The following is a 12,513-nucleotide window of genomic DNA, read 5'->3' as shown; positions in this document are numbered from 1 at the left end:
GTGTGTGAGCTCTATAATGCTCAGCAACATGTAGTACATGATCATGCATGGATTGAAACAGAACAGCAGAAGTAATTTTAACTAAATAAACAGAAGATTAAAATTTTCTTCAAATTTATTGGTTTCTTCAAGTTTAACTGCTGATATCTGTAATGAACTTCAAGTTTTCTTTAAGTTCATGACGGATATCAGCAGTTAAACAAGTTGGTCAATAATTAATATTGTTTGAAAATAGACAGACATAGGCTGACATTTAGGGGGATAGGTAGGTTACATGGAGTTAGGAGAGAATTAGGAATTTATGGAATTAGGAGAGACTGATCGGACCTTATCTTTCCTTGGGTTGGGGAGCTACAGTATTACAATTTATGATAACCGGTAACAGCACTTCTTGCACTGCAACAACCATGTATGACAATATAAAATTATACATTAAAAGTAATGAAGATAATTTCAGTATTGAATATTAGAGGGTAAGGGAAGTGTTGGTGGGCGGGGAAGTATCCGGATTGTGAGCGAGAACAGTGTAGCAGGAGGGCAGGCAGTGAGCGCTGCACCACTGCTGACTCCATCATCATGACTCTCAGACCTGCTGCCATATTACGTCTTCGATCTCCCATTGTCGTGTGAGTATATTGTGGCTTGATGTCCATGATATAAGCTCGTCAGCTGGTGCTGAGACTGGTGTATGCTTGTGTAAAGTACTTTGCTTGATCTAGCCGAGGGATTGCCATGACTGGCGAAGTGTAGCGGCATAAACCGGTTCATTAACACTATTACGCAGACGTGTCTATTTAACGTGAAATTATAATTGTATGATGTTAGTGGTTAGTGGCATTTCGGGTAAATCAGGTAAAATGTGCAGACAGTGCCCAGCCCCCTATGCCATGTTAATATCCATTCAGATGCAGAGTTATTTATTTCTTACTAACAAGCTGGCTTGGTATATCTTGACAGTTTTAATAACTAGAAAATGAGCGCTGTCAAAAATCCTGTGTATAATTTGAGCACACGTAGGTGGATACGTGTCATTGTACAGAAGATGGTTCACATAAGCTTACCTAACATCCTAATCCAGTTTAACCAAAAAAAAAAAAAAATTCAAATATTTATTCATGTAAAGTACATACATACAAGTGAGATACAAAACGTTGATGATTTTTAGATAGAGCTAGTACATACAATGCCTAAAGCCACTATTACGCAAAGCGTTTCAGGCAGGGAAAACACCAAGACTAAAACTTAAGACCAATTGAGAAAGTATAAATTGTGTTGAGAAAATCAAAAAAACGTAAAAGGGGGGGGGTGAACATGGCAGAAAAAATTGCAAAAATACAATTTGGTCAACAAACAGCATTGTTTAAAATAGACATGGGTTGACATTTTAGGGGTAAGGTAGGTTTCAGGGAGTTAATTAGGTAGTGTTTAGTTTTTATCTTAAACTGGTTGAGAGAGGTACAGTCTTTAACATGGTTGGGAAGGTCATTCCACATTCTGGGTCCCTTCATTTGTAGAGCATTTCTAGTTTGATTAAGTCATACTCTTGGAAAATCAAATAGTTATTTGTTTCTGGTGTGGTTACCTTGAGGTTACCTTGAGGTGCTTCCGGGGCTTAGCGTCCCCGCGGCCCGGTCGTCGACCAGGCCTCCTGGTTGCCATTACAGTTCAGCATTTTATATATATATATATAACACATGAGAGGATGTGCGTGACTTAATATCCAACATATTCAGAGATTTGAGTAAGGGTACCGCGTGAGTAATGTCTGGGGCCAGAGTTAGATATTGTCCTAATAGCAGTTTTGTGTTGAGTAATTAGAGGACGTAAATGATTTTGGGTAGTAGAACCCCAAGCACAAATACCATAGTTGAGATAAGGATAGATGAGTATTAGTGTCACCAGGGCAGGGCGAGGTACATAATATCCAGTCCGTCTAATTACCACAAGCTACACAAGCTTCAGAAAGCTTCCTGGCAATACGTTAGTAATGAATAAATGATATATTTACTCATTATAATGTTGGTGCTGAATGTACAACACGAAAAAACATAATTTTAATCTGAAAAAGTATCTTTATATAAAGAAATTAGACGAAAATAAAGAGCTGGTGACGCCAAATCAAGTCGACGATCCAAATGTCGGTTAGGTTAGGTTTGGTTTGGTTTGGTTAGGTTGGGTTAGGTCAACCCAACCTATCATATCATATTTATTCATTACTAACGTATTGCCAGGAAGCTTTATGAAGCTTGTGTAGCTTGTGGTAATTAGATGGACCCCATAATATCTGATCTTAGAATGCCAACAGTTTTTGAAACTTTTTTTTTTATATATTTAGAATGTGTCCCCTGGAAATTCAGCTTTTGGTCAATGAGAACGCCAAGGAATTTGCCATCTACTTTGTTACAAATTTGGGTATTGTTTTTCCTGAGATTTATTTGATTTGAGGATTTATTGCCAAACAAAATATAGAAAGGTTTGTCAATATTGAGGGCGAGTTTGTTGGCAGTTAGCCAGAGATGGACGTTATTTAGCTCAGTATTCACTGTGACATTTAGAACAAAGGGGTCAGGACTGGAGTAAATGAAGGTTGTGTTGTCAGCAAATAGAATTAGTTTGAGATGTTGGGAGGCATTTGGAAGATCATTAATGTAGATGAGAAAGAAGAGAGGGCCAAGTACTCTTCAAATCACTTGTGTTGTCCCGTCTTGAGTACTGCTCGGTACTCACTTCCCCCTTCAGAGCAGGAGAGATTGCTGAAATAGAGGGAATACAGAGAACATATACGGCACGCATAGACGAGATAAAGCACCTAAATTATTGGGATCGTCTCAAAGCTCTCCAAATGTACTCACTAGAAAGGAGAGAGATACCAAATAATATACACATGGAAAATACTGGAGGGACAGGTCCCAAATCTGCACAGTAAAATAACAACGTACTGGAGTGAACGACATGGAAGAAAATGCAGAATAGAACCAGTGAAGAGCAGAGGTGCCATGGGCACAATCGGAGAACACTGTATGAACATCAGAGGTCCACGGTTGTTCAACGTCCTACCAGCAAGCATCAGAAATATTACAGGAACAACCGTGGACATCTTCAAGAAGAAACTAGATTGTTTCCTTCAAGGAGTGCCGGACTAACCGGGCTGTGGTGGGTATGTGGGCCTGCGGGCCGCTCCAAGCAACTGCCTGGTGGACCAAACTCTCGCAAATCAAGTCTGGCCTCGGGCCGGGCTTGGGGAGTAGAAGAACTCCGAAACCCTATTAAGCAGGTATCAACCAGGTATCAAGTATGCTCCCCTGAGGAACACCAATGTTGATGGGTAAGGTGGGAGAAATTGAATTATTCACAGAAACATACTGGAGCCTGTCAGTAAGGTAAGATTTGAGGTATTGCAAGGAGTGTCCTCTGACTCCATAATGATGTAGTTTAAGGTGGTTTTGGTGGTAGAGTGTCAAAAGTCCACAAATGACGCAAATCCACAAATAACCCAACAGGAACTCATTTTTATCAAGAGCTGCATGTATCGAGTTAATCATACTAATACTGTAAGTGCATTGTTAGTGCTTTTTTTTGGGTCTGAAGCCATATTGACAAGAGCTAAGTATATTGTTTGGCTAGATAAGAGTAAAGCTGCTTGTAGATTAGTTTTTCAAATATTTTTGACAAGTTTGGCAGGATTGATATAGGTCTGTAGTTGTTAACATCAGTGAGATCACCACATTTGTGGACAGGGGTTACTCTCGCTTTTTTTTTTTTTTTATATAGAATATCTGGAAAGGTTTAGAGTTCAAGTGACTTGTTGAAGAGCAATGCAATAGCAGGGGCTAAAGATCTGGAGGCTTTTTTGTAAATTAAAGTTGGTATCTCCTCAAGGGCACTAGACTTGGTTTTAAGGGAAAGGATTATCTCATTAACATCAGTGGAATTTGCAGGCGTTAGGTACAGAGACTGTGGATAGTTACCTGTAAGATAGTCCTGAACATCAGTACTGGAAGATGGAATATCATTTGCAAGGGATGACCCAATGGAAGAGAAGAACCTATTGAACTCAATAGCAGTATCAGAGGCTGTAAGCTGACCATCGTTATTGGACAGGAGTATTGGTTTGTTATTTAAAATCTTTGATCCCAATATTTGTGAAATTGTGCCCCATGTTTTCTTAATGTTGCCCCTTGTTTGGGTAAATTTATTTTCGTAGTATTTAGTTTTGGCTCATCTAATTATTTTAAATAGCAATGATAAGTAATTCTTTTGAAAATTCTTTGGAGACGATTCCTAACCTATACTTCTTTTCAAGGTTATGTTTTTTATTAATGGATTTAAGTATTCCCTTTGTAAGCCAAGGATTGTTTAGCCTTTTAGTTGACTTGTTTCGTTAGCATAGGACAGTGGGTGTTATAAAGGCTGAGTTTTTTGAAGAAAGGATTGCACTGCTAGGTTGATGTCCCCTATGTTACTTGATTTGGACTCCCAGTTGACATTAGCAGCAGCAGCTATAAAATTGCCTATAGCAGTTTCATTGTGCAGCCTAAAGCTTATATCCTTTGTCTCTAGAGGTGGTTTGTTAGGAGAAATGTGGGGTAATGGTCTGTAGTGCTATCGATGATTATCCCTGAAGTAAGCGGAGAGGTTATGTTGGTCCAGATGTGATAGTCGTGGCAGTACTATCAGTGATTGTAGTAGGTCTAGTGATTGAGGGTATGAGAAAGCAGGAATTCATACAGTTGAGGAAGCTGGCAGCAGTAGCAACATATCACCACAGTGTAATGTAGCAATAACTAGCTAGGAGCATCCACTCAGGAATCTGGCAGGAACTAAACGACCCCCATTTTAAAGTTGAGAAGGTAAAATGCCTACCTATACCAACAGACATAAACATTCATTTCTTACCACAAAGCTATCAAACTAGCCTTATAATTTCCACAATTACTATTCTCAACATCATATTCTCAAAACATTCAGGACCTATCACAATAAGAGAGATAACTAAAGGGTTCCTACATCATCTATATAAACAATAGGTATACAAATCCCATATGATTCTGGCTCCCATATGCAACAATGGAGCCAGAGTCACACTGTATCTTGTATTACTCACTTCTCCAATATTAGTACTTAACCCCTTAAGCTGTGCATAACGTCATATGAAGTTGGACATAGAGCTCAGTTTTTAAAATTTGCTGAAACGCTTTAAAATGTTTTGTGCATAATCTACTAGCTCCAACTTTGTCTAAATGATACCAATGTAACTTGAAAACAATAAAAACAATAATTATAAAATTGAATATTGTAAACTTCAAGTTTTGAAATCGGCTGCAAAAAATATAAAATATCGCTAATTATTCATTTGGTGTTATGCTCTCAGAATAGCATATGATCTTCACTTTCATATATTTAGAATATAGGTTTTCAGTATAGTTTACTGTAAAAAAATCGTCAATATGGCATTTGAAATACTGTATACCAAAATTTAAACAACAAAAATTTATAACTCCAAACGTTTAGAATGAAAAATCAACCCTATAGGTATTGCAGAACAGACAGCTGTGCACACTGTAAAAATGGTGAGAATCGGTCAAAAACTAGATTTTTGGATACTGAAGTAAATTGAAATTTTAGTTATAGATATAGTTGAAGTTATCGACAATGAATAAGACAGTTCTAATTCATGAATTTACTTGTATGTTTTAAAAAACATTGTTTGGCATTCATACTTGAATATGTGAAAGTTGTAGGTCAATGTGTGTTGAAATGAAGTCAAGAAAAAATACACCCCCCCCCCCCTTCCCCTAATAAAAATATATATAAGGATTTTTATAATAATTATAATGATTTAGGGGATACATTTAGGGTATACTTTATGTAAGTGAAAAACCCTAAACTGGTCCCTAAACATCAAAATAACCTACAGAGAGAGAAAGAAATAGTTTGAAATCTGTGAAAAAATTGTCCAAAAAAATTCAGTCCTAAGTTCTGCGAGTTGACTGATTTATTTGACCAATTTCATTCTATCTTCACATAGTTAGGTATTGGTATGAACACTCCAGGATGTGAAGGTTACAACAAAATCAGATAATAAACAAAGAAGAAATGAAACCTAAAAACTTAAATAAAAAATCCCCTAAAATAAAATAAATTGGACACTGATGAAAATAACAGATATTAACATTGGCAAGGAATTTATGATGTGTAACAAAATAGAGCATAACAACATACTCATTATTTTGTGTTACGTATTACTCACCAATGCTATAAAGGCACCAGCTGCATATCCACTTTGTAGACACTTCTTACTACTGTTCTTCTTTGTACATTGGACAGGTGCTTGCATCTCTTTATTACTGCATTATCCATCGGTTCCGGTTAATAGGAGCTGTTCTCCTTATCAACAAAACCTTCTTTTTAAAAAATTCGTCTAAAATCAATTTCTGAAAATATTTAGGTGAAAATTTCACGATGCTGAAGTCAATAAGTTGGAGATTTGTTTGCCATTTTTAAGTAATTTTTATATAATTCAAAATATATTTTTTGCTTCCCTGCCCCTTTTGCTGAGCAGTTTAAGAGTTAAGACATCTTCACCAGTGTAATCACCTCTTAATTTATAATGTAGTTATATGTTGATATGAAACTTTGCTACAATGTACCTTTCCATCTTGCCTGATGTGTTAGATTAAGGACCTGCCCGAAATGCTCTGCGTGTGTTACTTTGCAAGAATGTAAAAATACTAATGTTATGTAATCTCATCAACCTCATTGTATCTTCTTGTGAATAAAAATTATTATTATAGTCACTCTTGGATAATGTGCCCACTGGGAGAATTTTTGAATCAGAGGAAGAGAATGAATTAATTGATAGTACTATATTGTGCAAGACAATCAGAAAGAGCATTGACAAATGATGTAATTTTAATGCCCCAGGTGTGGGTGGAATTCAATCCACAATAGTGAAGACCAGTGAACTGTTTATTACTCTTACTCAGAAAATCTCTGGACCCAGGGAAAGTTCCCTTAGATTGAAAATAAAAAAATATCACCACCATGCTTTAATTTTTCTATTTGGGGGTACAATTAGCCTAAATTGTATTTGCGGGTATTTATTTTGTAGCACAGTATACTAAATACAGTACAGCATTGTTGTTAGTTCTGAGCACAAAACTATCAAGTCAGGTTTCTGCCTTATAACTTGCTCCTTATTACTTTACCATGTTTCTAGGCATTCTGGATGTGTTAGGCAAGGCTGCACTAGGTAGTTTTTGGTTAGGTAATGTTGAGTAAGGATATATACATACAGTATTGTACTCTCGATGCTTGTTAAAACGAACCATATGGGGACGATCTGAATCTATATTACTTTCAGATTCAAATTAGCTTAATTTGTTAAGGCTCATGTTAAAAAAGTAAAACACTAACATTTGCAATTTTTGTTTTATAACCAATTTGATTCATATTTCCACAAAAGAAACAATTTTACATTGTTAGTAGTGGATCTTCATATAAGTAAAATAGAAGGATATATTGCTGTTATGCTTTAATTTAACCCCTAAGCTGCTCTGGACTACTTGGCCTTCAATACCTATAGGTGCAAGAAAAAAAAATTGTCTTGTAAAAGTGTTCATTTGTGTTCCCTGATCATGGGAAAAATGATAAAAAAAATTGTAGGTGGCATATTTTGGCCGCAATAGAATGGGGAAGCCCCCCCAAAAAAAAAGCATTGACAAAGCAAGCGTTGGAGGCGGTCAGCTCTGCCCGAGCTTCAGGCGGAAGTTGCCACAAAGGTGATATTACCTAATTATTTCAGTGTCTCAGATTGATTTTTTTCTAATTTTTTTTTGCAGCAATATTATTCATTAATGTGTAGTGTGATATATTTATATAATAAAATGTATGACTCATTGATATGCTCAAAAGTATTGTGATCATATTAGTGATTCAATTATTATGTTCATAAAGCAAGAAACAAATAGTTTTGCTGTTATTACACTAAATAAATAAATATAAATATATATATATATAATATATATATATATATATAATATATATATATATAATATATATATATATATAATATATATATATATATAATATATATATATATATAATATATATATATATAATATATATATATATATATATATATATATATATATATATATATATATATATATATATATATATATATATATATATACACATATATATTTACTTTATTTGAACTTTGTTACAAAAAAGGAGTTACATATGGGTTACAAAGATGGTTTATATATATATTATATATATATATATATATATATATATATATATATATATATATATATATATATTGGTGTATACTGGCAGCAGGTTTTCTTTCAAACATGTTTCATTGAATATGACCGCATATTCTGTATTTATTATTTTCTGGTTTAGGGCTTCTATCCCTCTAACTATTTTCTTAGCATCAGGGCTTAATTGAAATAGGAGTTCTCCAAAACTCATTTTCGTACTTTTAAGGTGAAGAAAAGAAGTGATTTACTATAGTGTATTACACTTATTTGTATAATTTGCACGACGTTTCGAACCTCCATGGTTCATTCTCAAGTGAACAGATCTTACAATACTAGTTGATTTTATACCCGCATTAGGTCAGGTGATAATACAATGAAGGTGAAAACATGGGGGGATACATAAGGGATAAACATAGGGGCTGCATAAGGCTTATTGGCCCATACGAGGCATCTCCTATCTAAACACAAAGATTAATCCAGTGTAATTGGCCTGTTATGTTGGACATTGTCTTCTGTGTTGGCATCGATATGTTCTTGTCTTGTCCTTACTCTCATGGTGGGTAGAGTAAATAGTTCCGTGATTTGGGTGTTCATGGTAGGTCGCTCTATTCTTATGTGAATTGCCTCAAGAATTTGTAATCTTCTTGAATCTTGGGTTTTGTCTATTATGCAAGTATTCTTGTTCAACATTTCTCTTGTTAGAGTAATGTCATGGGCTTGTCTCATGTGATTCCTAGGGGCACCAGATTGAAGATGGCATGTCAAACGCCTCGTCAGCTTGGTCGACGTCATACCTATGTACTTACATTGAAGGTTACATCTGTCGGAAAATCCGACACCATTTAATATATCATACAGACAGATAATAGCTGTATTACCAACAAGTTACCCATAGAAAACGTAACTTGTAGTGGAATTACCGTCTATAGAAAACGGGATATCATCACCACATACTATTATAATTCACCACCTATTATGGTGGGAATTATTCTTAAATACATTAGTCTTTGGACTTTACCATTATAAAAACATCTTATATAAATTAACTTAATTATCAATATTAAAGTAGAGTAAATGTGACCCTTCTATCACTTTCTGAAATGTGGACAATGTAAGCCAGGCGTCAGAGTGAGGAGGAGGGCAGCCATTGTTTATACGAGACCAGAGGCTCACACGGGAGCAAATTCGGCTCCTGTTAATTTTACTTGGACGTAGTGTTATGGATACCAAAGGTGTACCATCTGTCAACACGCTGTCAACAAATCAAGTTAAGTGTTCTTTCCGAAACCCATTATTTATCATTAGTGGCCATTAATGTCATTATATAGGGTGACCCGGTTAGATCACATGGAAGCCTCAAACTAAAGGTAATTAAGCCAGGTCTTCATGTTCCATGTACTGTTTTCTCTGATATACTTGTCATATATAGGTATCTGGCTTCACAGCTAGCGCACTTTTGACAGGTCAAGACGAGGATGCAAGATTTGTGCACCAGTTACTGGGTGATATGGAAGCTACCTCAAAGAGGATAATTTGGTGTCTACACCCTAGTTATACCTGGTGGACTAACCTGCTGTACTATAAGATAAGGAACCTCTTTAATGTATGTAGTTAATTTTGTAGTTTGATTGGCTGCATATATATATTAATTTAATAACCCCCCCCCCTAATGTGTAGAGGATCGATTTGTGAGATTAAGAGATTATTGCAGAAATACAGTCCACTTATCATTATACAAATTGCTATCGAAGTATATAAATTAACGTAAATATAAATTCATATAAATTAAATAAATATAAATCTCACAGGTCGGTTCCCACATTATTTGGACCTTCGGAACCGGAATATTCGGTCCTATGAACCCACATTTGGTCATCTTAGTACCGGATGAACCAGTTAACCAGTGGATTCATTAAATATACTAGTGCAGTGTGATTTAAACAAAGCCAGTCAAAGACAGCGGCGAAGCCTCGAGGGAGCTCAGGAGCCTCCCTCAGCCCAGTTCAGCTTCGTCAGCGGTTTCATGCACACCCACAGATATTTGGTGGCGTGTTATTTCGTGAAATGACAGCGCTAATATAGAATCCAGCCAAATTAGTGACTGTGTCTTCGCGAGATTGTTCACGGATTTCGTGGTGTTACATTTCGCGAGAGATTATCTACGAATTTTGTGGACTTTATTTCGCGAGGTCACTAATAATATTTAATACTTCTTGATAATATTAGAAGTTTCATAGAGGCTAATTAAGAGGCTATTATCAATAATTGTGTATATTATTTCTCCAAAATAGAGAATCATTTAATATATACTGCACTAGTGATCACAGTATAATATTTACTAATTGCCAACCCACAACAGGGTAGGATATGACTAGTTGAACTATTATTGCTCATCCTAGTCCCATTATTACCATAGTCAGTTGAACTATATTGATCAACCTAGCACCATTAATGAATGGTCCAGACCCTATTTTGGGTGTAATTTTTATCAACTCGAGTTGAGTTGTATATATATAATTTACTTATGATCATTACACCTTTGAGTGATTAATTAGTGTCTCTACCATCCTAGGGTGATATAGAAGAGCTAACCTAAAGGTACTTCCAGTGACACTGGTTTATCACTCAAATCATTAGTGTGTATGATTGTATATATATATAATGTGTATTAATTTTAAGTGCTAACCTCTAGTAGAGGTAGGATTATTGCCTAGTGAGTTCAGAATTTACCCTAGGCTACCATTAGAGCTTGTTCAGTATTATGAGCAGCCCAAGTACAAGTCCCACAAGGCTTTACCAACTAGCCAGTATGGATAATGCAAGGAGAATGAAAAGAACCCTTGCAGGTCTTAAAGGCCACTTAACAAGACAGATCAAGAAATGTGAAGATTTGTCACAACAATCAACAGTTGATTATGCTGACCTGGAAAGCTATTATCAAGCAGCTGCAGGTAAATTTGAGCAAATCAAATGTCAAATAGCAACATATGTGGCTGAACTTGCCAACACCAATTTATCAGAAACAGAAATAGACGACATTATGGTTGATCTTGCGAATTATGAAGATCACACTCAGGCCACGTTACAGCCTTATGTCAAATTAATTGCCCAGAACAAGGCAACAGCAACAACAACAACAGTTGCATCTAATACGAGTCAAGCAGAAGCTCGACTCCCTCCAATTAATTTACCCACTTTCTCAGGAAAGGATGAGGAAGATTGGGACGAATTTTGGAACAAATTCGTTGACCTTGTAGACTCAAAACAATCTTTACCAAAGAGTAGTAAATTCTCTTATTTGCAAGGCCAATTATCAGGTGAGGCTAAAACAGTAGTATCCCATCTGAGATTAACTAATGACGGCTATGACCTGGCAGTAAAACTCCTCAAGGATAATTATGCTGATCCAGAAGTAAGAACATCACATTTAGTTCATGAGCTGTTGCATTTACCCCCACCGGAGGCTTCAGCTGATTCACTCCAAGTCTTCAAGCTGGAGGTAGAATCATTGATCAATGCCCTCAGCCTGACAGCAGATACAAACGGGGCTGAGTGGGTCTTGAAAATAATTGTCCAGGAGAAAATACCTAGGGACATATTGAGACAAATGAGTGCTCATTACAATAAAAGCATCTTATCCATGAATGAAATATCTGAAGGTTTAAAGTCAGTAGTTCATCAATTACGAACACATGACAAATTAAAACCACCAAGTAAACCCTCAGAAACCAATAATAGTAAACCACAGAGTACCAAAGGTACTCCAAATCAATCTAGACAATATAATTCAACACCAAAGTGGAACAGTGGCAGTGTGGGCGTATATGCAGTGGGACCCTCCAAGCCTATAGTTACTGTGTCACCCAAGAACGTGACACCAAAGGGTACTGGAAGCTATGGAACATGTTTGTTCTGCAATGAGAAACATTCAATGTACCACTGCCCTAATTTTCCTGATAGTGACGCCCGTGTTGAGCGACTCAAAGATTTGCAACATTGCACGAGGTGCCTCAGGAAACATAACATTAACGACTGTGAGACCCAATTACACACCTGTAATAGGTGTAACAAAGGTCAGCACCATGCAGCATTGTGCATAGACACCAAAACAACGTCTCCAAACCCCAAGGTGGAAGATAGCATTCCCACCACAGTACAGTACTGCAAGGTGCAACCAACAAAGAGTGTCCAATCGGCAAAGTCTAAAGGTAATACGACTTTGCCTACTGCCCAAATTACCATC

The 12,513-nt window shown here is 36.3% G+C and overlaps 1 protein-coding gene across 1 annotated transcript in view; it reads left to right on the top strand.

Moving 5' to 3' along the window:
* Positions 1 to 468: 468 nt before the first annotated feature.
* LOC123757629 (ATPase inhibitor mai-2, mitochondrial) overlaps positions 469 to 12,513 on the top strand; it is a 48,600-nt gene continuing 36,555 nt past the window's right edge. The window contains exon 1 of the mRNA XM_045741466.2: positions 469 to 626. Within this exon, the coding sequence (XP_045597422.1) occupies positions 577 to 626 (50 nt within the window). The 5' untranslated portion in view covers positions 469 to 576. The remainder of the gene's footprint in view (positions 627 to 12,513) is intronic.

This window comes from Procambarus clarkii, chromosome 19, assembly GCF_040958095.1.
Source record: "Procambarus clarkii isolate CNS0578487 chromosome 19, FALCON_Pclarkii_2.0, whole genome shotgun sequence".
Taxonomy (NCBI): Eukaryota; Metazoa; Arthropoda; class Malacostraca; order Decapoda; family Cambaridae; genus Procambarus; species Procambarus clarkii.
The sequence above is the reverse complement of the archived record's forward strand: the minus strand, read 5'-3'. Positions and strand labels throughout refer to the sequence as shown.